This window comes from Neurospora crassa, linkage group VI (genome assembly GCF_000182925.2).
Source record: "Neurospora crassa OR74A linkage group VI, whole genome shotgun sequence".
Lineage (NCBI taxonomy): Eukaryota > Fungi > Ascomycota > Sordariomycetes > Sordariales > Sordariaceae > Neurospora > Neurospora crassa.
The window spans coordinates 3,124,341-3,147,827 of record NC_026506.1 but is presented as its reverse complement, the minus strand read 5'-3'; the positions used below and the strand labels follow the sequence as shown (position 1 = coordinate 3,147,827).

At 52.2% G+C, this 23,487-nt stretch overlaps 7 protein-coding genes across 7 annotated transcripts; 4 read left to right on the top strand and 3 right to left on the bottom strand.

The window, feature by feature from the left end:
- Nucleotides 1–244: 244 nt before the first annotated feature.
- ubi (ubiquitin) lies at nucleotides 245–2,784 on the bottom strand. Its single transcript, XM_953710.3, has 3 exons — nucleotides 2,510–2,784; nucleotides 1,763–2,441; nucleotides 245–1,692 (listed from the first exon to the last, which is right to left on the bottom strand). Exons 2-3 carry the CDS (start codon nucleotides 1,782–1,784, stop codon nucleotides 797–799), a joined length of 918 nt encoding a protein of 305 aa, XP_958803.1. The 5' UTR covers nucleotides 1,785–2,441; nucleotides 2,510–2,784; the 3' UTR covers nucleotides 245–796.
- A 1,198-nt stretch (nucleotides 2,785–3,982) lies between these two features.
- Nucleotides 3,983–8,545, bottom strand: NCU05996 (C6 finger domain-containing protein). Its single transcript, XM_953711.3, has 2 exons — nucleotides 5,201–8,545; nucleotides 3,983–5,134 (listed from the first exon to the last, which is right to left on the bottom strand). Exons 1-2 carry the CDS (start codon nucleotides 7,638–7,640, stop codon nucleotides 5,034–5,036), a joined length of 2,541 nt encoding a protein of 846 aa, XP_958804.1. The 5' UTR covers nucleotides 7,641–8,545; the 3' UTR covers nucleotides 3,983–5,033.
- Nucleotides 8,546–9,275: 730 nt separating this feature from the next.
- On the top strand, nucleotides 9,276–10,229 carry NCU17126 (hypothetical protein). The gene has a single exon (XM_011396798.1). It carries the CDS (start codon nucleotides 9,604–9,606, stop codon nucleotides 9,901–9,903), a length of 300 nt encoding a protein of 99 aa, XP_011395100.1. The 5' UTR covers nucleotides 9,276–9,603; the 3' UTR covers nucleotides 9,904–10,229.
- A 949-nt stretch (nucleotides 10,230–11,178) lies between these two features.
- On the top strand, nucleotides 11,179–11,688 carry NCU05998 (hypothetical protein; the record flags this gene model as incomplete). Its single annotated transcript, XM_953713.1, has 2 exons — nucleotides 11,179–11,340; nucleotides 11,479–11,688. 2 exons carry the CDS (start codon nucleotides 11,179–11,181, stop codon nucleotides 11,686–11,688), a joined length of 372 nt encoding a protein of 123 aa, XP_958806.1.
- A 1,151-nt stretch (nucleotides 11,689–12,839) lies between these two features.
- NCU05999 (CaaX farnesyltransferase beta subunit Ram1) lies at nucleotides 12,840–15,804 on the top strand. The gene is made up of 5 exons (XM_953714.2): nucleotides 12,840–13,793; nucleotides 13,864–13,988; nucleotides 14,069–14,186; nucleotides 14,377–14,679; nucleotides 14,981–15,804. Exons 1-5 carry the CDS (start codon nucleotides 13,015–13,017, stop codon nucleotides 15,285–15,287), a joined length of 1,632 nt encoding a protein of 543 aa, XP_958807.2. The 5' UTR covers nucleotides 12,840–13,014; the 3' UTR covers nucleotides 15,288–15,804.
- A 2,549-nt stretch (nucleotides 15,805–18,353) lies between these two features.
- NCU06000 (hypothetical protein) lies at nucleotides 18,354–20,164 on the bottom strand (the record flags this gene model as incomplete). Its single annotated transcript, XM_953715.1, has 5 exons — nucleotides 18,354–18,634; nucleotides 18,890–19,411; nucleotides 19,693–19,767; nucleotides 19,899–20,054; nucleotides 20,131–20,164. 5 exons carry the CDS (start codon nucleotides 20,162–20,164, stop codon nucleotides 18,354–18,356), a joined length of 1,068 nt encoding a protein of 355 aa, XP_958808.1.
- A 1,118-nt stretch (nucleotides 20,165–21,282) lies between these two features.
- Nucleotides 21,283–22,664, top strand: NCU06001 (hypothetical protein). The gene is made up of 2 exons (XM_953716.3): nucleotides 21,283–21,532; nucleotides 21,913–22,664. Exons 1-2 carry the CDS (start codon nucleotides 21,502–21,504, stop codon nucleotides 22,269–22,271), a joined length of 390 nt encoding a protein of 129 aa, XP_958809.1. The 5' UTR covers nucleotides 21,283–21,501; the 3' UTR covers nucleotides 22,272–22,664.
- The last annotated feature ends 823 nt before the right edge of the window (nucleotides 22,665–23,487 follow it).

Below are 23,487 nucleotides of genomic sequence, written 5' to 3'. Positions count from 1 at the left end.
GAGAAACAACAATGCTTTGATGAAAAATCTGATGAAAGTGTAATATTGAGAGTATTGCGTTGACTGTAAGAGTGGAAGAGCAAGAGAAGGACAGAGAAGGATCAAGAAGATGAAGAGTCGATTAAGACACCTTGGACGCGGGCCTTACGTCAATCAAGTCGCCGATGCCTATCTCTGCAGGTTCATGTGTGCCCAAACTCCATGCAGTGATGGTTCTTGCCCTGGTGATTAGAGAGGATGAGAGGTCCTTCCGGATGTCCTCTTCACATTCAACCTTCCACAACTACGAACTTGACGTTGGACGTTGGACGTTGGATCGTCCTTCACAGGGGGGGAGGGAGGGCTCCACGGCCGGACTAGCGCGAACTGAACTCGGCGGTCGGTACGTATCTTTCACGTATGATGCATCTTGTCCACCAAAAAAGGGCGCCACTTTCGGCCACGCAACGGTCACCTCGCACGGTGTGTACCAACCCACTGCACCACCATCTTGACTTACACGTCCGACTCCATCCCCAATTGACCAGATGACAGGTTGACGGGAATAACAAAAGCTCACGAATTGAGACACAAGCAAATCACCAAGAGACATCATGTTTGAGACCGTAAATATAGTCTTTATTATGGCATCGCTGTATGTATGAAGCGTGTGCCATTAGATTCGGCTAGATATGCCCTGTTTCATGGTTGTCATCATTTCCCAACCCATGGATGCAATAAGTAACCCAATAAACGCTGAACGCCCAAATGAACCCTTGCTCGTCATCAAGAATCAGAAACAAAGACGACAATCCGCTTACTGGCCGCCACGGAGGCGCAGCACCAAGTGAAGAGTGCTCTCCTTCTGAATGTTGTAATCAGAGAGGGTCCGGCCATCCTCCAACTGCTTACCAGCAAAGATCAGACGCTGCTGGTCAGGCGGGATACCCTCCTTGTCCTGGATCTTTTGCTTCACGTTATCAATCGTATCCGAAGACTCGACTTCCAGCGTAATCGTCTTGCCCGTCAAGGTCTTGACGAAAATCTGCATACCACCACGAAGACGGAGCACCAAGTGCAGGGTGCTCTCCTTCTGAATGTTGTAGTCGGAGAGGGTGCGACCATCCTCGAGCTGCTTTCCAGCGAAAATGAGACGCTGCTGATCAGGTGGGATACCCTCCTTGTCCTGGATCTTTTGCTTTACGTTGTCGATGGTGTCGGAAGACTCAACCTCGAGAGTAATCGTCTTGCCGGTAAGCGTCTTAACGAAAATCTGCATACCACCGCGTAGACGAAGAACGAGATGAAGGGTAGACTCCTTCTGAATGTTGTAGTCGCTCAAAGTGCGGCCGTCTTCAAGCTGCTTGCCGGCGAAAATGAGACGCTGCTGATCGGGAGGAATGCCCTCCTTGTCTTGGATCTTTTGCTTGACGTTGTCGATAGTGTCGGACGATTCCACCTCAAGGGTGATGGTCTTGCCGGTAAGAGTCTTGACGAAGATTTGCATACCACCGCGCAGGCGGAGGACAAGGTGGAGGGTAGACTCCTTCTGGATGTTGTAGTCGGAAAGGGTGCGGCCATCCTCCAACTGCTTGCCGGCAAAAATCAAGCGCTGCTGGTCGGGGGGAATGCCCTCCTTGTCCTGAATCTTTTGCTTGACATTGTCAATGGTATCCGACGACTCGACCTCGAGGGTGATGGTCTTGCCGGTCACTGCGAAGAGATAGTTAGCATCGGTCGATCGATGGTAAAGTGATGATGCGGTGAGCGTGCGATAACTTACAAGTCTTGACGAAAATCTGCATGATGGGGGTTGTGCAGTGGACGAATGGACTGTTGATGGATGAAGCGAAATGACTAGAATCGAGTGGCGGGAATGATATGTGCGTGGATGAACACTCCTGCGATGATGGCGATGGAGAGAGATGGTGAAAGCGGAAGAAATGGAATCGGGGATGCAGATGGGCGGGGAGGATTAAATAAGTAGGTTCAGGTGCTGGCTGCGGCGGAAGTGGCAGGAATCAGGATGGCGAACTTGGAGGGGCCAGGCTTCCACTGCCTGGAAAGGGAAGCGAAGCGGGGGGGCTGAGTGAAGGGGAAGAGGTGACGGGACTGGAGTGGAAGCGGAAAGGTGCCAGGTCCCAAGTCGATCGTCACTGGTCCGTTTGCAACGCCTGCCACGGTGTGAGTGGTGTGTCACTCACCTTCACTGACAGGCCACGCACAAGCCACTTGGCGGTTGGGAGTGACAGAGAAGTGGAGGGAAGGCGCGAGAAGAAGCCAGTCAGACGACAGTTTCCCCCTTGACTGTTGGCTGTTGCCCGTTGGCAGGAGTGGTTGGACATCCCCCCCAACAGTGACCGCGGCTGATTGATCGCACTGTCAACGCCTTCTGCAGTGGCGGGCACTCACCCAGCCGTTTGCCCGTCAATGCGTCAGTCACCTCAGCCGGGCTGTTTGCCCTGCTTCAGTTAGGTTCTCTCTGGATGAATAAGCCAAAGAATGATCTGCATGTGGCTGGACGACGGACCTTCGAGTTTCAGTTGTTTACAAATCCGAGAGTGCCATCTCGACTTCTCGTTACTTTGCCAGCATCTTGACAAGCTTCTCTCCATGTTATTATAATTGTTCCCTCTATCAGGTTGTTGATGGCCTCTTGCTCGATGCTTCACACAGCAGCAGTCCAGCTGGCATCATGGAATACCGACGTGCACCTTGCTGGTTCCCCGCATTTGATAAGCGAACCCCCCAACGAAGTGAGCGGTCAATGACGTGGTCCGATCGAGGGCACCGAGAGGCAAACAGGGAAGAGTGAACGGTTGGATCGCAATTTTCCAGCAATGGAGGAAATGACCAGAAGACATGAAGATGAGTATATAAAATCAAAGAGACCTGTGACTTTGTCTTTAACCAACACCACAAAGAGTGTCACCAAAGGGGTCGAGGTGTTGGTCGTCGAACGAAAGAACAACCGGACGGGAGGTGCATCCCGGCCAGGCATCGTTTCAGCTCCAGACAGTAAAGGGGCGAGTCAGCTGGCACTGTAAACCACAGAATGCTCAGCTGGTGTCACGGACTCACGGTTGGTTCTTCCACCGACCTTTGCAAAGGCTGCTGAGGTAAGCGCTCCGTCTGGTGCGACGATGAGCTTCGTTAGTTCTCCGTGTTCATGGCGGGACACCGACAACTGAACCGGACGGGAACGGGGAGCTATTACCAGGTATTCTCTTTCGCTTTTCTATCGGCTTTCCGACCGACCGTGGCTGTTGACGCCGGTAAGGATTCAAGACCGGTGACAGATGGGAGACCTCCTGACTGCAGTGCCTGGCCATAAGGGTTCCCACCAGCCCCCGACCGATGATGTCGTGACTCCGTTCCTCCCGTTATCGCCCAGCATTATCGTGGCCTCTTTCTTGGCTCCACCGCCCCGCACTTTAGGAGGGTCGCTCCGCTATTGACGGTCTCTAGCCTCCGTTCACGCATGATCCATAGTATCGCGAGTTACCATCATCGATCAGAATGCTGGGTCCTTTACGCACGAGTGTAATATGTACAGTAGAGGGAGGTAAGCTGTGCAGCACAACATCACAAACTCCTGGAGCCAAGTGACGAGTTCCGCCCTGCCCGCTACTAGGCCTGCCAACCACCTCGGGTGAGACCGGGGCCGGCATCACCTCCTGCACGGGATCCCGGGGACTCCCGCGCAGTCACGCCTACAACTCCCGTCTTCGCAAATGCGGGAATCGTCCTTACGGTCCGTTCAATACACCCATTCGGCTCGGGTTGTGACATCCCATGATCAAATGACAACCCTGAACGTCATCAGATTGGTGTACATGATACTTTTTATTGTCAATGCGTGTAGTGAACCAAGTTCAATGCAGGTGCCTGGTTGCCGTTCGCAATCCTTCTCACTCATTGATCTTGAGTACTTATGTACTCGTCTGGCCTAGGCTCTATCGTAAGAGTTGGAATGCATTTTTCCACTCATCCAGAACCAACGAGCCAACGGCTTTCTTTGCGTGGTAATGACTTGCGTCTTTGAAATGAAACAAGTACACACAACCCAAGGCAACTCTACAAGACTCGAGAACTCGTTTGCTCTGTGGCCCTTCCCATAGTCGGTTCCATGACAACCTGTGAAGAACCAGGTAATGTGTACTTGTGGATGAAAGTTGGCCTTAAACAAACAACCACTCTCTTCGTTTTTCTCTGATGAGGGAACATTGCCTGCTGTAGTACACTCAACAACATCACACCAAAACAAGCACTCGAACAGCCTAATACTCATTAACAATAACCAATAAATATTTCTCAAAAAGAGGATTTCTCGCCTAGGTCGCGGTTTGCCCGCGCGCGCTTATGCAAGAAAGTCCACCTATCAATCCATATCTATATGTAGGTAAACCAAAAGAAAAAGACCAAATCAGATAGACAAAAAAAAACGCCAAGATACCCAATGCAAACCCATTTTCCTCCTCTTCCTCCCCTTTGAGTTGTGCTTTTCTTCGATCCTTTCAAACAACCCTTTCCACTCGCTTACCCTCCTTCATCCCATGCCCTTCCTTTTCCCGTGAGCGACTTCTTCTCTCCCAACTGAACTATCAAAAGTGCCAGACATGCAGATCGTGCTGGTTTTAACTTTTTTGCGATGTATGCGTAGTAGTGTATGGTGTGTTTTGTGTAGATTCGTTGGGGTTTCGTCAAATGTGTATTCATCAAATATTGATCCGTCATGATGGGACGTCAGTCATTTCGTATCGTGTTGTTCGCGGTGGTGACCAGCCACCAAGTGAGTGTGCGCGGCCAAAAAAAATGCCACAAAAGATAACAGAAAAAGGGAGAAGATGGTTGACTATAGAAAATAGTAGCCATAATGAAATAAAGATGAGAACGCCGTCGCTCAATGGCCCCATGAGATAAGGATAAAGAGGAAAACAGGAAACCGGAACAGACCAGCTCTTGCGAGCTTTGCTGTAAAGTGCTGTAACCGTAACGTGGATAACGGGTATCGCAACCAAAAGAGGCAGAGTGCAGCAAGCAAGAAAACAACCTTAGTTGGCCCGAATGACCAGCTTCGACAGGAACTTGTTTGATAGTGAGTCAAAGTCATAGCGGTCGAACTTGGTTTCTTGACGGGTCCTAAGGTAGGATTCTGTTATCGCGGGGTTAGTATGTAGGGTCACACCATGCTGACATTAAATGAGGGGTCATCACTCACCATGCTTGAGGACATGCTGTCTAACTTCGGTCATGGCCTCGCAGACGGCAACGTTGTTATTAAGCAGCTGACCATGCCTGCGAGTATCCCACTCCGTGAAGGCGGGCAGCTTCTGAGAGATGGCGTGGAAGAGGCCAACAATGACACCAACAGGAGTAGACTCCATATCGTCACAGAACTTGTTGACAGCGATAGGGTCAGGCACACGGTAATGGCAGTCGAACTGGATCTCCTCCCAGACAGCCAAGAGGATGGCAGCCAGCATGAAGATAGTAGGCCAGTTCTTGAGACGCTCTCCGCTGTAGACCGAAGAGTAGAGAGCAGAGAGCTCCTCGAGGACCTCCTTCTGGAGCTCACGCCACATATCGGCCATGGCGCACTTGATCTGGAAATTGATCATGACAGGGGCGACAACCTTGCCAAAGTACTTGGAATCCTCGTCATCGATCTGGCCCTCCATGGGCTGCTCCGTCGGCGGCTGCTCAACCATGGTAATGTGAAGAGTGAGGTTGTAAGCCACAACAAGCTTGAGCGCCTTGCGAATGACAGGCAGGCGCTCCTTGACGTAGAACCTATGAGCGGTCTTGAAGAGCTCGGTGATGAAGGGAGTACCCTCGAAATGGTCGTCAATGAACTGCTCGAAGCCCTCATCGACATGCTTGTCGAGGTACTCGGAGAGAGCCTCCACAGAGACACCCTCATGACCAACGTCGAGGCGCTCAGTGCGGATCTCAAAATCGATAGGCTCCTGGTCAGTCAAGGTCGACTCGACCCAGTCGACTTGGAAGCAGCTCTCGTCGGCAACAAACACCTCGCGAACCATGACAGGGAGGCAGAAGCCGTAGCCGTGGGTGATCCACATGAGGGTCTCCTTCTGGGCGAAACCCTTGACGTTGAAGACGGACATGCCGCGGCCGAGGTGACGCTCGTAGTCGGCCTTCCAATCCTTCATAAAGTAACCAATATCCTTGATATCGATGCGAGTGCAAGGCACCTGCCACAAACGAGCGTGAGAAGGCTGGCACCCGGCGCAAGGCTCACCCTTGTCGCAGGTCTTCTTGAGGAACTTGCAACGGAGGCAGGCCCGGAGCTTCCTGATCTCGCTGGCCTGCTTACGCTGCTCAGGAAGGAGGGGTCCACGACGCCTGCCAACCTTCTTTTCACCAGTGCCGTCCTTCTTGCCAGTCGAGTTAGTCCTACGAACGATGGTCTTGGAAGGCTTGGCAGTAGGGCTCTTTCTCGGGCCAGTGATTCTCCTCGGCGGGGGCGAAACCGAGCCAGAGCCATTGGCAGTAACGGCCCTCGAAGAGCCGGCCTTGATAGGGACGGGAGCAACGGCGGAAGAGGGGCTGATCTCAGTGGGTTGAGGAGAGTGGTGGTGGTGGTCACCGGAGCAGCAACCGTGGCGGTTGTTGGTCATATCCATGAAGCCATCGGACTCGGTGGAGAAGGGCGAGTAGGGGAAGGTAACTTCCTCGTAGCTTCCGAACTCGGTAAAGTCAGACTGTTGTGAGAGTTCAGATGTGGTCCTCAAGTGCAAAGTCTGGCCGGGGTTGAAGATGGCGGTATTTTGCGCAGGCTGGGGCTGAGTGAAGTTGTTGTAATCCTGAAACAAAGGCATGTCCACGGTAGCCCAGCCATTGTCGCTTCCAGAGTGCAAAGACAGAACTTCCAGAAAGCTGCCCGTGGGCGAGTGGCTTCCCATGGGCATCCGGGCAAGTTCGTTATGCTGGTTGAAGTTCATGGCCATCTCAAAATCCTGCCAGTTCGCCATTTGCGTGCCCGTACCCGTGCTCCACTGCAGTTGCTGGCTGGTCTCCTCGACGGGAGAGATGGCGTGGTTGAAAGGAGCCTCCAAATGAAGCGTGTTTTCGATGGCGGCCTGGGTGGTGGCGGGGAGATAATCGAAAGCGCTGGGCTGGTGGAAGTTGGGCATGAAGTGGTTGGTGAGAGCAAGCAGAGGCTCGTTCGAGATAAACTGAGGCATATCAGAGACATGTTGCTGCTGCTGTTGTTGCTGCTGCTGCTGGGTCTGCATGGGGAAAGCGGTCCAGTCGGGGAACAAGTGGGTGCCGGTCTGCAGAGGCGAGTGCTGGAGAGGCGAGTGCTGTTGTTGCTGAAGAGGGCTGGACATGACGCTATTCCCAGGCGACTGGCAATTCTGGTCCTCGGGCGACGAAGGCGACATGCTGCTGCTTGGCGAGTGGATGGAGTTGGGTGCGCTCATTCCTCCGGACAGATCAGCCGGGAGCCAAGTGGCACCCGGGCTGAGGCTTTGACGGGCGCTTTGGGACATGGTGGTCAGCGCGGTCGAGGTGATGTTCTGGGGTGATTGGGTCGAGGTGATGATGGGATAGTAGCGCTGGTGGTCTTGCTGGTCGAAGGCCAGTTGTTCTAGCAAGACGGCGTCTCCCCCAGCGGCAGTGAAGTCGTAAGTCATGATGGCGGGAGCGGGAGCGGGAACCAAGGGGTCAATGGGGTTTTGTTCAGGCGAGGATGAGGTGGACTGGAGATTTTCCGTTAGTATGGATCGGCCTTCCGTCTGGCCTCGTTTCGATCCGAGTGCGTATGCGTGGAATGCGTGGGCGTGAGTGGGCGTGGGCGGCGTGGATGGGCCGTGGATAGGCGGCTGACAAGTCCGGGGGACGTGGACAACGGAGAGGACCCCAAGAGCGTGGATGTGGACGTGGCCGTGGTGGACGACGAGGGTGAGGGGGGTGACACCGCTCTTTTCTCGATCAACGATGAGTCGGTCAAGAAAGGATCATGACAAGGAACCGTCGCAGAGAAGCAGAAGAAGAGCAAAAAGGCACCTGGCCGAGGCTACCTGTACCTGATCTTCTTTTGTTTCTGTGTTCGAGATGGTCGAACTGGGCGTTGCAAAGAGACTCGTTTCTGCCTCCCTCACTAGTATGCGTCGTAAAGTGTGAAGAGGGGATAAAAATGGACAGAGTGAAAAGAGAATCACACAACCACGACACTCGCACACTTTTGATCAATTTCCAGCGTAGCGTGGAAAGGCGAACAGGGACGCCGGCGCTGGCTTGGCTGCGTTGTGTGTGGTCTGGTCGTCGGGGAGATGGAGACAACGCTTTGCTGGGTCGAGAAATGGCTCGACGAGGAGGTGGAGGACAGAGTCTAAGCGGGTGGAGAGACTAGGGAAAAAAGAGGATTGGAGGAGGGAGGCTGGCTCCAGCCCACTTGGTTGAGAGTGAGCAAGAAACCCGGCACGGCCAATTGAGAGTGATGGATGAGTGGTGCTCTCGTAGAGTGCCAATGGTGCACCGTCAACCCCTCGCTCGCCCACTCACCACAAGAGTTGAAGGCAAAGAGAGTGAGCGAGAGACAGACAGACAGACAGAGAGAGTTCCTTCCTTCCTCACTCAACGCTGAAGAGGCGGTGAGGGTGCATATACAACCCCAGTAAGAGGACAACGCTGATTGGACTGTCTGGATGCGTGCATGGTTCCAGGGCCAATCAGTTCGTCCCATGCTTAACGGGAATGGCCTGCCACTCGTCGCTGCCAGCACTTGGGCACGGCTCCACAGACGCCATCCCCCCACTGCCTCCAAGGTTCTTTTCGGTTTCCGTCCTACTTCCACTGACCTTGGGCAAGAGCTTCTTCATGTTCCAGAGACCACCAATCCAACCTCGTCGCACTGTAACAAGACTTCAACTTTGTGGTTACACCATTTCGTGACGAGGACCGATAAGCCCCGCTTCTCCTCGCACAACACCTTGGTTCAACATTGGACAATGCCCTGGAGCAACGGAGTAAAGGACGAATGGAACAAAGATACATACATAGATAGCTGTAGTGTATAATCGGACCCATTGTGGGATATCAAAAGACGTTGGTGGGGGACTTAAAACACTGACCTCAGGGGTACAGTCCCCGGCATGTCTTCAACGTTGTTGTCGAGGCCAGAAGACAAGACCCGGTGCCAACAAATCAGACATGGGCCATGACCATAACTTGGGCTCTCGTGTTGTCAATACACATCCATCTGCATAAATGAAGGACGGCAACGGCCAACCGAAGCCAAGCTGGCACTTGGGAGAGGCGACTTCAGCTTTTGGCACAGACATGGTATAGTCCGTAACACTATTTTCAAGCGAAAGGCAAAATGCCAGGAAGGCCCAGCCGGAGAGAATCACCCACCGTGCAAGCGATCCCATCCCAACCTGCTGCCTGTCTAGTTCCCAAGTGAATAGTTGGTTGAAAGCAGCTACGGAGTCCGGAATATGGCCCGGAGCCTGGGAGTGCCTGGACAAAACTCCAGCTTGAAAAGGAAGAAGGCGGCTCCTGCCGACAACGAGCTGGTTTCAAAGGTAGGGTTATGCTGGCCTACCGCTTCGCGAAATTGCGGATCGAATCGACTTCTAGCGATTCCTGCCTGACATGCCATCAAACAGCAAATCACCGACTCCTAAGGATCATCCCGACAACGCACGTGTGAGTCTGAAAGAATTCACTCGGTCCTCAAGTTTGTCATGTACACCAGAAACGGGGGAGCGAATCGTGGCCTTTCTTGAAGAGTTGAGACCTGTGGGACGTGGCCGTTTCCGGCTTGCCCCATCACTCCAGCGCTCTCCTCCTAGCAAGCTTAGAAAGCGTCTCCGTCATGATCGAATCCTATCGCGGTCGCCACGACGTTGCCAGGTTGCGTTCCTCTTCACACAAGGTGCGCATGGTGGCTGACCCTTCCACCACCTCTCACAACCGTCTTCTCTGGAAGTTGTCCTGCACCAAACTCTGTTGCTATCCGCCCTTGTCACACGCTCTACAGTTGCTGAAATCGTCTGGGCAGGCTTAACTGCCGGTGTCATCGCCATACCTTGTACGGTATACCCGGCATGTCTCGAGTGATAAAATCAGCTTGGTCAGGGTCTCAGACATCCAGATCTGGCCAGAAATCCCCGGTTCTCTTGTTATCTATCATCCCAATTGGGGCCCGGAGTCCACTTGAGAGACGTGGTGTTCAGTCTGAACTCTCCAACTCAAGTTGGCTGCAGCTCTTTCTCGCCCCCAAAGTTGATATTCAAGGTAGTGAAAAAAAAAAAAAAAAAAAAAAAAAAAAAAAAAAAAGTCTCGACCGGAGTCAACGTCGTCAACCATATGATCTTGATCAACTCACTAGCAAACGCCCACGGACACAGACAGAGATTGCACCCTCAGTCGGCAATTGTGTGATAAAAGGAGGGGAGCACAGCATAGATTGACACCGTGCACCGGCTCCGTCATTGCGGCGCAGTCGATGAAATGGCCAATCGATACCTGAAAAACAATAAGAGGCATGTCGTCGCCGGAGAAGCTCTGGCCGCAAGTACTCGCACAGTGGCTGTTGCTGTCGTCTGGACGCAAACTGGCAGGCCGTCAGTCTTCTCGGTCCCGGTCGGTGGCTTGTTGCATTCGGCTCACTGAGCTGCGTTACTAGTGGACAGAATATGTACCTGCCACCTATTTAACTGGTCCAAGTGTTCCCCTTCAAGCTCTTTTGGGAATGCAGCCGGTCCCTGTCAGCGAGAGCTTTCCCCACGCTAGCCAGGGTCAATTGATCCACTCGGCCTGTGGAGACCCCTCTCGCTCCTGGGCCGGACCCTGAAAAGAGGAGCCGTTGCAACCTTTGAAAGAAGCTTAACCTGTCCGTAGCGTTTGTTCCTGCTTTTAATGGCATCCTTCTGTTGAAACGAAACCAAACGAAACATACAAGGACACACCTCATGAGGACACCATGAGAAAGGTTAGTGTCACCCATCAAGCAAGAGAAGATTTCCATTTCGACAGCTTAGAATCTTGCGTGCTGGAGCCCGATCAGAAGCTCCTGATGCGGCCTGTACACTAGTGTATTCCTCTCGGGATCGGCAGACTCAAACGAGTCAAGTCTTGGTCTAGAGGGACGGGGGGATTTTTCACCGTGGAACCCGTGTCGTTCGTCCGAGAGATCCACGATACCTTCGGATTTTGAGCCTCAGGATGGCACTCAAAGAGAAGAAGCCCGCTAGTGCGCTCGCTACCGAGAACCCTGGCAGTGGCCACTGTCAAAATATCGAGCCAAACTCAACAAAGAAAAGCTCTGTTCGTAACGAGCAAGAAACATGTGTTTTTGTGCTCGGGGTTGCTTGCTTCATGTCTTTGGTGCGTAGTTGTCCCCTGAAAAAAAAAAACGGCACAAAGAGCAAGAGATGGAGATCAATGGCGTGAGATACAGGCATTCTTGTCAATCCAGCTGCTGGGTCGTTCACAATCAACTTTAACGCGGATATCTTCTGATAGGGGCATAACCTGCATGGTTCGGCAGCAACGTGGTCGAATCTCTCCGGCAGTGTTTGCGGGTGTTCGCCGGGGTTGTTGCCGTCGTTGCCGGTACAAGTGCCGCGCAGACGGACCAACATCCGAATGCTGGACGATGAGCCAGGGCCTAGGAAATTGTGGATCCAGAAACCGATCAATGTCTCCTCCGAAGACCATTTTGTGCAAAGGTAGGAATACCGTAGAGAGGGGGGGAAATTGGCGAAAAGGCCATCCCTCTTTGGAGCGCCTGGTAGTAAGCACACGGAGCAGCACACACATGTTCGCTCGGTTAGGGAAAGTTCCACGATACTGCCCAGCACTATCTTGCCTGCGTTTCAAAGCACAGGCTCGGACTTGAGCGATAGAGATCTGTCAGCACCCTGTCTGATCTCCTGGGTTTTCAGGCATTAGCCTTTTGCCAATTTCCTGGGTCTCTTCGGTAGTCCTTTCTTGACCCCTATCGAAAGTTTTCAGATTGCTCGGTAGCAGGGTAGCAGGGCAGTAGAGCAGAAGGACATCAGGAGCTTTTTTACCAGCAGAAACGATTCACTTCTTGCATTCCGGTTTTTTTGTTTTCTCTTTTTCTTGTTTTTTTCGGCGTCAGTGCAGCTCAAGGGTACCTTGGACGGAGTCCATGCGAGCTGATGCACCGCAAAATTGTTCCTGCGTGCGGTGGATCGATGATTGCTAGGCGATTTCACGAAAGGCCCGAGTTCCGCCGTCTCTTGATCCATAGGGCTGACGGCGAGGGCAACCGGTGTGGCAACTTGCAAAGTCCCAGCCCGGGCTCTCCGTCAATGCGGAGCCGTCAGTCCCGGAGTCGGGTTCGGTAAGAGGACCGGGGATTGCCGCAGTCATCCAAGCCCAGAACACACAGCATCCTGGGAGTTATTCATGATATTTTATCGCCGCTAGAACTGGCGGCATGCATGGTTTTGGTGGCGATGAAAGATCCGATGTGTTGGCATTTGCTAAAGAAGAGGTTGGTTGTAAGTTCGAGTGGCGTTGTGTTGTTAGAGTTAAGAGCCGCAAGGTTGCGTTAAGAGTATCGATCCACTTTGAGAAAGATATGAAATCGAGAGAAAGCGAAGAAATGTCGAGGAAATGAAATGGAAGGGATGCGATGATCACATTCACTGAGCTCAGATTCGGTTCCATCGAGCCTTTCGTCATTCGATACGTCGGTCGGGCAGACGAGGGCACGTGCGTTCACAGCTGGAGACAGCTGGCTGAGCTCAGATTCCACCCATCACTGCCGCCGTCCGCCCAATAACTGCCTGAGTGGTGACCGCCACTGAGCGCCCGGCCGGCGGACAGTGATGGACTGTGGACTGGGGGACCCCAACAATGCACGCCGCCATAACAGCCCAGCGAATGCGAGGGCCGCAAACATCGACGATCATCCGTCTATTTGTAGCATACCAACCTTAGAGCAGCAGCAAGAAGAACAATACCAAGTGTGATGAGAGCCTCAACCATTGTGACACTTCCTTCTCACTAAATCTGCCTATTCGATTGATGGTGGTGCGCACAAAGGGAGCGCGGTGCCGGAATCGCGCCATCTTCATTCGCAAGTTTCCAAAGAACAAAAAGGAAAACATGGCCGCCTCCACCACCTCCTCCTTCCCGACCTCCCAAGAGGGGGTCGCGACTTCTTCTCAGCAAAACCTGGACGCCATCACCGACGACGACTTTGAATACGTCGACGAGGAGTTTGTCTTGAGTCATTCCGCAGAGCAACAAGCACAGCCCGAACCCATGATTCCCGACCTGTTCAAGCAGCCTTCCCTGGTGAAGGATGACCTCATCACGGCCACCTCCCAGCTCCAGGACCAAACTGTTGAGCACTGTCTACCCTTCCTGGCCGGCGAGGATGGACCTCTCGATCTCAACGACTATGGCCTCCCCAAGCTGAACAGGGAGAAGCATATCAAGTTTCTCAAGCAGTCCCTTGGCCCGTTACCAGGTCGCTTCGTTGCAGTGGACGCTAGCAGGCCATGGTACCTCTACTGGTGTCTGTCCGGTCTCACCATGATGGGGGAAGATGTGTCTAGTTACAGGGATAGCGTTATCGAGACCGCTCGCACCATGCAGAATGAGTCTGGAGGATTCGGTGGAGGCCATGGACAGACTTCGCACCTGGCTACGACGTATGCGGTCATCCTAGCTATCGCCCTGGTTGGAGGTGAGGAAGCATATGATGTTATCGATAAGAAGGCTATGTGGAAATGGCTGTGCTCTTTGAAGCAGCCTGATGGTGGCTTTCAGGTATGCGTGGGAGGTGAGGAGGATATCAGGTGCGTTGGTCCCAGGCCACACTTCTCTTAATCGAACATGTTGACTGACACCACACGGATAACCGGAAAGGGGGGCATATATCGCGGCTGTGATCATTACTCTGCTCGATCTGCCTCTGGACTTGACGCCAGAATCTCCTGCATATGACGGTCGCTCAAACCTGTTGACTGGCTTAGCGGAATATGTGCGTAGTTGTAAGTGTTACCCTAGTTTTACATCCTTGTATCGAAACAGAAGAGGCTATGAAGAGGCAGTCAGACTAACATGAGCCCAGGCCAAACCTTCGAGGGCGGGATATCTAGTCAACCCAACAACGAGGCCCATGGCGCGTATGCCTTTTGCGCTCTCGCCTGTCTCGCCATCCTGGACAACCCTCGCCGTATCATTCCAAGGTAAGCAGGCTTGATCACGGTCCGGAGAAAACATGAAGCAAACAAGCCAGATCTCTCACCACCTGTCTCATAAAATATCCATTCCAACAACGATAACAAGCACACTGCATTTCATATGCGCATGACCCCCTCTAAGTACCTTCTCGTCAGACATACAGACAGCTAACAAGTTCTCTTTCCCACCCACCAGCTACCTAGACGTCCCACGCCTCGTCTCCTGGTTGTCTTACCGGCAGTACGCACCCGAAGGCGGGTTTTCGGGACGCACCAACAAGCTGGTTGACGGCTGTTACAGCCACTGGGCGGGTGGATGTTTCCCCCTTATTGAGGCATGTCTCAGTCCCTCCGGCCCTGGTGCCGAGAAGAACAAGACAGCCACCGGTCTTGCGGCTGCGCCGGAGAGTCTCTATAGTCGAGAAGGTTTGATTCGGTATATCCTTTGCTGTTGCCAGGACCAGACTAAGAGGGGTGGACTGAGGGATAAGCCATATAAGTGAGTTTTTCTCCCCCCTTTTGTTATGCTTTGCTTTGCTTTGCTTCGGATTGAGGTTTCATTGTATTCTGCGATCTTACCTCGCTTTACTTTTCATTATTTCACCTTACTTTTTACCTCACCTGTTTTACTTTACATCATCTCATCTTCTTACCTCACCTGTTCCAACTTTCTTCACACTCACTTCACCTCCATTTCAGGTTTCCTTAACTTAGCTGACCCACCTCCCCTCCCCACTTCACCTCATCCCCCCTTCCCTCCCTCATTAACCTCTATTTATACTAACGTCCCCCCCCTTCAGAATGTCAGACCCTTACCACACCAATTACGTCCTCTCCGGCCTCTCTTCTGCTCAACACCAATGGGACCTCGACTCCGATCCCCTTCCCCTTCCCAACGGAGATACTACCCCCAGCCTGGCCGCTCTGGGCGCCGATTCCGTCTGGAACGTCTTCCCTTACATTGACGAAAATGACCAGATTTACGAAGACTCGGATCGGGTCAGGCCTATCCACCCGGCTTATGCGATCCCGCAGAAGAATGTGAACGCAATCAGGGCGTATTTCCAGGGAAGAAGTGGGTTCGCCTCCACTTTAGGGGGAGAGTGAGGACTAGGACATTATTGATGGGGCAATAGGGAATTGGGTAAATTGAGTAGATTGGCTAGATTGGGATAGAATGAGAGGGAGGTTCCAGTCAGATTGGGGTGCTGTGGCTGCTGTCCTTGGGGAAGAGGGGAAGGGTTATGCGGAATAGTGACCAGGTAGTTTGTGATATCAAGGCAGCGAGTACTTGGTGATGAGTATATATTGTGCAGGACGCTGAGAATGGTATCCTTGCAAGAGCCTGCGGAAACGGGCGAACGCTTCCATCTCGGTGGTTGCATTCAAAGCAGGTCGTACACTAGGTAGCATATGTTTCTCGGCATCGTCGGAAATAGACGGGCATGCTTAGTTCGCTACTAAGCCCTCGCGTTGGGTTAACCATGAAAGTAGTCTACAAGCATGCCTAGAATAAGTACAACAAGCAAGGTAGCAAGGACATATCAGATTGAATGTCAAGGCTAATCAGTAAATCACATAGCGAAATACAATAAAGCACCAAATACTGCTTGCTTGATGTTTGCTCTGTTATCGTTCTCTATTAAGTCCTGATACTGACCAGTCAATCTCATGTCTACAAGCTATCAGCTTGAGATAAATAAGAGTGACATCGGCGGTCGGAACCAAGCATATTTCAGTGCTCTTAAGCTGCCAATTGGCCGATATATGATATCCTGCAATGCCGTGGGCAAGCCGATGCAGACTTGAAAAAACTGGAAGAAAGATCGCACGAACAAGCACGTCAATGATGGAAGGGATATTTGGCCCGACACCTGGTCATTGTGAGTATAGAGATATTAACGGTCAGTCTTAGTAAGCCCAACATCCGTCTCTTCGCTACCCCCCATATCCAAATGCGATCCCTCTCATTCCAACAGCAAAGAGCGGCTCTCGGAAAGGCTTCCGCTACCATGATCATTGGATTATGTGGGTTTGTCTTGCAAATTTGCAAGTCAGCCTATCAGGGCGCTAGGACAGAAGCAATCGCCAAGGCAAAGCGAAGCCTTCCACTGCACTTCCACCTCGCGGTTAGGCACCCATCCGTTCCGAAACAAAGCGAGACCACAGTTACTGCAGGATACGATGTTTGGGATGGAAATGCCCCGGCTTGAGGCTTGGGTGAAATGGATTGGACCCTGAAAGTGTAATCAACGATCAGTTATTTGCTGTCGATATCCGTCGCTGGCCATCCTTTCCATCTTTCCGAGCACGCCACCATCGATTGACTCGTGCAGATATGGAACGAAGGAAAGAGCGGGCTAGATGTAGATGCAGGAATGCGTACCGAGAGGCCGTGAGCGTACAACACTTTGGGAACATGGCAGTCTATGCACCACAACAAATCTCGAAGCCATGGACGATATCCCTGCGGAGGAGTTCGTGAGTCAAGACAAGAGAAATGGGCAGGATCTTTCTTTGCTCCCACACTTGACCCTTGTATAGGAATCATGCTGCCGAACAGACCGTCCGGGAAACCAAATCACATTATGGATCAAGTCGACCACCAAAGGCTTGATTCCTCAAAGCAAGACATCTTGTCAAATTGGTGTTGCTTGCCATGAATTCTCTAGTAGTGCCCGATATCTGTGTCACTCGCCCCGGAATGCTTGTCAGTCGTTCGGTCGGCGGAGGTCTCGAATCAGGATCACAGGACGGTGGCAGAGGGGGGGTATGGGTTAAGAACAAACCAGCACCAATCAAAGAACCATTCTTAGACGGTCCAATGATATCTTATTGGTTGAGCTTTCATCATTTCGCAGCCTTCATGATGATCAATATCCCGATTATATTCTGGCCGGGTCCTTGGATAAGCACTCGGATGAGTCCCGGTTGGCATCAGTCAATAATTGCCAATGATATGGCAATGGCTAGGAAAGTAAACAAGTCGTAGAAGGTTGCAGAACTGCTGCTCAATTCTGAACATGCGTGGTTCATGCTCTGTTGTGTAATCTCACCTGTGTTGCCGAAATGTGAGCAACGTGGTACATGGCAAGAAGAGGTGATAGTCATTTGGAAGGATGACGGTCAAGCGTTGACCCAACCCATGTGGATGGTAACGAGAGTGCCATGGAAAGCTGTGGGAGTTGCGACAGCAGTCCAAAAGTGCAAGCCAAACCCCATCAGCCGGCATGATGGAATATAATGGTGATGATTTTTTCCGACACCAAGCAAGCAGCTTTGCCCGTCTTTGCTTTGCCGGGCTCTGCTTTTTGTTTCTTGGCAGTCGACGTGATTTTCTCCGGTTAATGGCTGGAGAAGAGGTTGGAAACAAACTAAGCATGGAGCCAGATCGCAGCTGGTGGGTTTGGTAAGTTGATGTTGGGATTGAAGCATGACGTTGCAGTGGAATAAATCAGAAGAGCTGATCATCACCATATGCGAGTGATGGCTCTGATGAGGGGGAACAAGGGAACAACCTCAAAAGCTCAGCTGTACCGTACCGTGGTACCGAGCGTACCTACCTACCTCTACCTCTACCCCTCATCGTGTCAATCATTGCAGTGGATGTCAACCTGATTCGTGTCCAGTCCATCGAAAAGGGGAAGAAGGAACGGAGCGAGCATGCGGGGCCGCAGGGAACAGGAAAGCAGAAAGGAAAGAACGACTCCCTTGACCCCCCGATTCTTCAGGGAAAGTGCTGATCGATGAAGTGAGATGATGGCATTAGAGGTGGTCTGATTGGTCTTCTGCATGTCGAGTGCTGATTTAGTTGTCACAGCTTGGGGATCAGGTTCAAGCAAATGAGCCCGAGAATGTCGATCGAGGAGGGGGGTTCATGGGCGATGATGGTTCTCTTGATCCAAGTGTTTGGGTCTTCCTGTCTATTTATCCTGGGCAGGTGCCATGAATTCGAGGCGATGGCGGGGTGCCAGGTCCAGGTCAACCTGATATCGGAGCTTTCAAAACCTACTATCGATAGCAAAGAAGTTGATACGAGGCTGGGACGACACAATATGAGGCAAAATCAATGACACTCACTGAGTGAGGGCTTGGGTGTTCGCTGGGTTCGTGTTCTAGAAGAATTCCATCCTTGAATGTTTAACTCAAAAAGCCCCTCTTTCCCCCTCCATTTTAGCGACATGGATGGAAAATCCAGGAGCATTGACCACCAACCATGCGCACTTTCATGTGCTTTGCAAATCTCATTGGAGGTTGCGGCGAGGTTGCTTGGTTCGCATCCTTCTTGCCCTGTGTTTGGTGTCCAAGGAAATAACCTTCCCGTGTGAAACAGACGGCGTCGAACATGGTGGCATGCACCGATCTTTCCAATGCCGATTCAGGTGGGAGATAAGTGACAGAGAGACGGAAAGAAATGGAACCTCGAGTTTGTAGGGCAGGCGCGATAAGGCATGCTATGTAGTGTACAGTAGAGGTAGGTATGTACCACTGAACCCATCAAGCAAGAGCTCCTTCGCTCCATGTTACTATGCACGGAGCAAGCACAGAGTCCCCGCATCCCTCGTTCTCAAGTGAACAATTCGGACGAGATCTCGTCTCTTCATGTGCATTTTCAACCTCTCATATTCAAATCCTCGAACCGAGGTGTAGGCTTCTTGCACTTCAACACGAGCCGTTACTGCCATGCCAACAGCCCCATGGCCACTTACTGTCCCGACAAGCTGAGGTATACATACACGGTGAAGCCCAAGAGGTGACAGCCGAATCACGACATTCACATACGAGCGATGGGCAGGCAGACAGGAAGTGAACATTGACGCTCACATTGGTGATGACTTGGGCTTGGGTGCGTCTCCCTGGTCTCCTCCTCTTCCTCTTCCTCCCCGGCCTTTCAACACCAATTGTCGCCAGCGACAGCGACCGAGTATCGCCATCGTGACTGGCTGCCCTCGTTCTTCCCGCTTTCCTCCGCCCGCGCTCTCCTCCTTCTTTTCTTACACGCCGGCCTGTGGATAGCACGGCAACCCATGCTGGGCCCGTGGACTGCTCCGTCGATGTATCTCTTCCGGCCCGGTTGGCTCCCTTGGAACCCCTCCAGCTGAGGACTTGTACCCGTACCTCTGTGAGGGCAAGGAAGGGCCTGCCACTGCCTGTTCTTCGCCTGGTGCTCTTGTCACGCAACTCTGGCAGTGCCCGCAGCACGTCTTCCATGATTTCTGCACCAGTCCATTCTGGCTTGTCGATGTAATATCCAGCAGCATTGCCAACTCATCATTGCATGCGTCTTAAGGCCTTCTTGTGCCTAGCTGCCTCGCGGCCTTGCGGCCTCGCCATGAGACCGGCCATTCAGCGACCTCGCTCTCTCCTGGGGCCAGACGCACCCGCACCCAGGACATGCAAGGGTTCGCCGGCCCAGCCACTGTTCATGCACCTCATCCCTCATTCACCGACTTCGTGGTCGGCCAAAGAGCCAGTCGTTTTGATACGGCTCGATTTGTTCCACTACACAGACCTTTGTACCGGCCCTTTCCGTGACCATGACAACCATTTCTCACCACTTCGACACCCTGCCCCATTTGTTGACCAACTAGGTAGGTAGACAGCTTGGAAGATGAGTGCTGCCAAGAGAGAAACAAACACCGACGAGCAGACGGTGGTCCATGGTCCATGGTCCATGGATGATGGATGGCCCGGCCGGAAAACACCACCCAGCAACACCACCGGCTTGTCGTTGTTGTTGTTGTTGTTGTTGTCTTTCCGGATCTCTTGATCCCGCGGTTTTGATACGCCAGCCGTCCTTCCTCCTCTTGTGCTGACCAGCTCCGAAAAGGTCGCCAACGCCGCTGGTCTCTCCTCCGTCCCAGGTCTCGCTGCCTGCCGAACCAAGGTATGCCCATGTTGCCCGAGTTCTGGCCCACAAATTTCACAGCGCCAATGATCTCCGGTTCACCTCTCAGCGAGGTCACCCAAACCGAACATGCCATCTCAACTTCTCCCGGCCTTCCCTGCCCGCTTGGCTATTCATGCCCCCCGGGTTCCAACCCCAACCCCGACCCCGTTCCTGGCTGGTTCATGTAGCAGTATATGGACCCGCCGACTTTGGTGCTATTTTACCTCTGCCGTTGATCTCGGACGGTAGCATAGCAAGTGGAGACACACTTCATCTCTGCTGGAAAAAGGTACCGCAGAGGCCATGCGGTCCGTCTATCGACAGTGTCGATAGCACAAACACCAGTACTACCGAGGATACATGTTGGATGTGCCATAGCCCAGGCTGCATAAGTGGTTTAAAGAGCCACCAGTCAGATGGATCTTACCGGGCTTGATGTTTTTCATTGACTGTTTTTCGTGCCCACGACTTGCGAGCCAGGCACATCCTTTCTTCTGGCACCCCTTGGCTTCAACATAAGCCACTTCTGAAACTTGACTGGTTGCCGGCAAAAGACCGCTTGCTCCCGAATTTTCGAGTCTTGCTTCGATTTCTCTCTTGGACCACCAGACTGGCTCTTGGGCATACGATTTTGCCACCTTGCTATGCCTAACTCTGCATAACCAAGAAGCCCCGCGAGCCTATCTCATCTGTTTAGCGATGGGACACGATCGCGGTGTGCTAGGGCGGCGAACGAGGCCGAAGAACATGTGGAGGCCGACCCAGGAGTTGAGCCAGGTGCCGGAAAGGGAAAAGAACATATCACACAAATGGTGTCGGGCTCCATCTATGCCCATTTCAATCCAAGACTGGCTCGACTTATCAGAGCAGATCTTCCCCCCCAGGCATATTAATGCATACCCCATGGGTGGTGTATGTGTGGTGTGGAGTTGGCCCGGTCTCCGGCTCTATCAACTGGCAACGACAATGCCAGCGCATCAAGATGGGTCACACTTTGAGCCGCATCTTGACGGTCAAACATTGCATCCGACGAACACTTTCTCCTCCTGTCCGTTTGGGTTTCCCTCATGTCGTCTCTTTGGCGTCTGAATTCGGACATTTTTGCCTCCCCCCTTGCCCCGCACGAAGCTGCTCCTTCACTGCAATATGTAAAGCACACATGTCTCGCCGTTGACTGCTCATCAAGGTGATGCAGCTTCGTCGTCCATACCTGCCCGCCCGCTTCTGGCACTGCCTCGCATCCCCTTCTGCCTTTTAGTTAGGCTCGATTGCATCACATCCTCGGATCTCGGACATCTACCCGCAGCCTCCTCGCCTCCTTCTTTTTCACCATCGTCACCTCCACTGTTTGTAGAAACTCATACATTCTGCCGTTCCATCTCTGTCTCGCTTCTCCTGGAATTTCTTCGTACAGAGACGATAAGCAACACCATGGCTGGTTTCTACATGCAGTATCTGGAGAGTAAGTCACTCAAGCGTCAATTTTTGCTGTCAAACCTCGCTTCCCAATTTAATCACAAATCCTACACTACCAATCTTGTTGTGGGGTGTTGTCACGAGGCATGACATTTCCCCCTTGGGAATGGTTTACCCCTGCATGAGATTTCCACAACATGGAGATGTCCTGCGTCTTTTTCTTCTTCCAGAGATCGTACACCAGGTGTCATCTTGGCCCCCCGTTACCCACAGATCAAACCAACCCCGGTCATAGGGCTGAGGCATCCGTGTTCGGCTGCCACGCAGGCACGGAATCCAGCTGCACATGACACATGCTTTTTCATGATTGAGCCTAGGTACTGTCGCCACTCTGATGAGAAAAGCTACTAATTTGGGTTTCTACAGGTCTTTGCCGGCGGCGTGGATGGCATGATCCCTCCTACGAGTGTTATCGTGATGGCACTGGCTTTACCTGCTTGGTTCTCGTCAACGGCCGCGAATATCAGACAGATATTCCATATCAAACACATGGACTTGCTCAGGAAAACGCGGCAATGCGTGCGTTTATGGTTTGCCGAAATTTCTCGGTCAATGGAGGGATGCTGGCTCGGAACGGAATCGTCCAAGGGTTACCGGCAGACGAGGCCAAGCACAAGTCCAGACGGAGCAGCCGTCCTCAAACGTCGTCTCACTATACGCATGGACACCGCACTCGGCATTCCGGAGATGAATCAAGCAGCAGCTCGACTGCTTCGGTGGAATAAGGGCTGTGGAGCTGCCACACCTTGGCAGAAGGCAACACAACCCCTTGGGAAGGCGTGGATTCCTTCTCGATCAGCGGATTCGCATTTTCTCGTTTTCTTCTATACTTCTTCACGCTTCACAGCAACACGGTGATAAGACCCGGGATTTATACCCTTAGGTGACGATCAATTGACGACTCGGAAAAGGACGAACGAATAGCATCACCACTGGTTTCTACACGCACAAAAGCTGCATCGGCAAAATTCATGACTGGACGACCTACGGAATATAGATTACATGGATCTGATGCGTTGTCACGATTCTACTTCCTTCCCTTATCTTGGATCCTCTGGGTTTTCCTCGTGTGTGACGGGTTTTTGGTTATTTTAGAAGCCTCACTGGGCCTCAAAAAAGCTTCGTCCGTATTATTGAAGTACAGCCGTACTTGGATTGGAAGTCCCTGGTCCAGCCTGACCCAGCTGATAAGGGATTGTCCTTCTCACTGCTTTGTGCGGACTCTGAACAGCTTCATATGTGTCTAAGACCGCTTTCACCTTGGCGTGATCGAACCTTGAGTTCGAAATACCGAGGCAAGACACTTTCATACGGCCACTCCTTCTTGGTTTGGGACACATTTCATTGTTATTGCAGCTGTCTTAAAAGGCAGTCCATTCATTCCGCCTGAACTGGATAGGTTTCGCACCTTCACGAGACATTGGAGCGGTATGTCCACGCGTAGGCCCTCATACTTTGCCGCAAAACATCTGTTCTCTCTTTTTTGGCCGGGAGACACGAACTCATTGATTCAGCGAAGGGCATACTTGGCTGAATTTGGACCGGTCGGAGCACTTTACTTCCTCGCGTTCTTGTATCAGGAGGGGGGAGGGGAGTCTGGCATGGGAGGTTCGCGGCTTTGTTCTTCTTCTTTCCCCATTCTTTCTTCTCTTCTGGGAATTTACTCTTCATGATTTTACGACTTGACGAAACGGCATCTCTAAAAAGACACGGATGACGAGACCAGGCAACTTGAGTGCTGGTGCAGAGGAGGGGATCTGACGGGGGTATAGATGGTGAGAGGAGGGGGTCTGACGGGGAAATAGATGGTGAGAGGAGGGGGTGATGATAGCATCAAGTAACGTAGCGTATATGACTCGTCGCACCCGTGAATAAGATAGAGGGTGACGACGATGATGATGATGATGATGACATGGTTGATAAAAAGAACACAATCGTTTT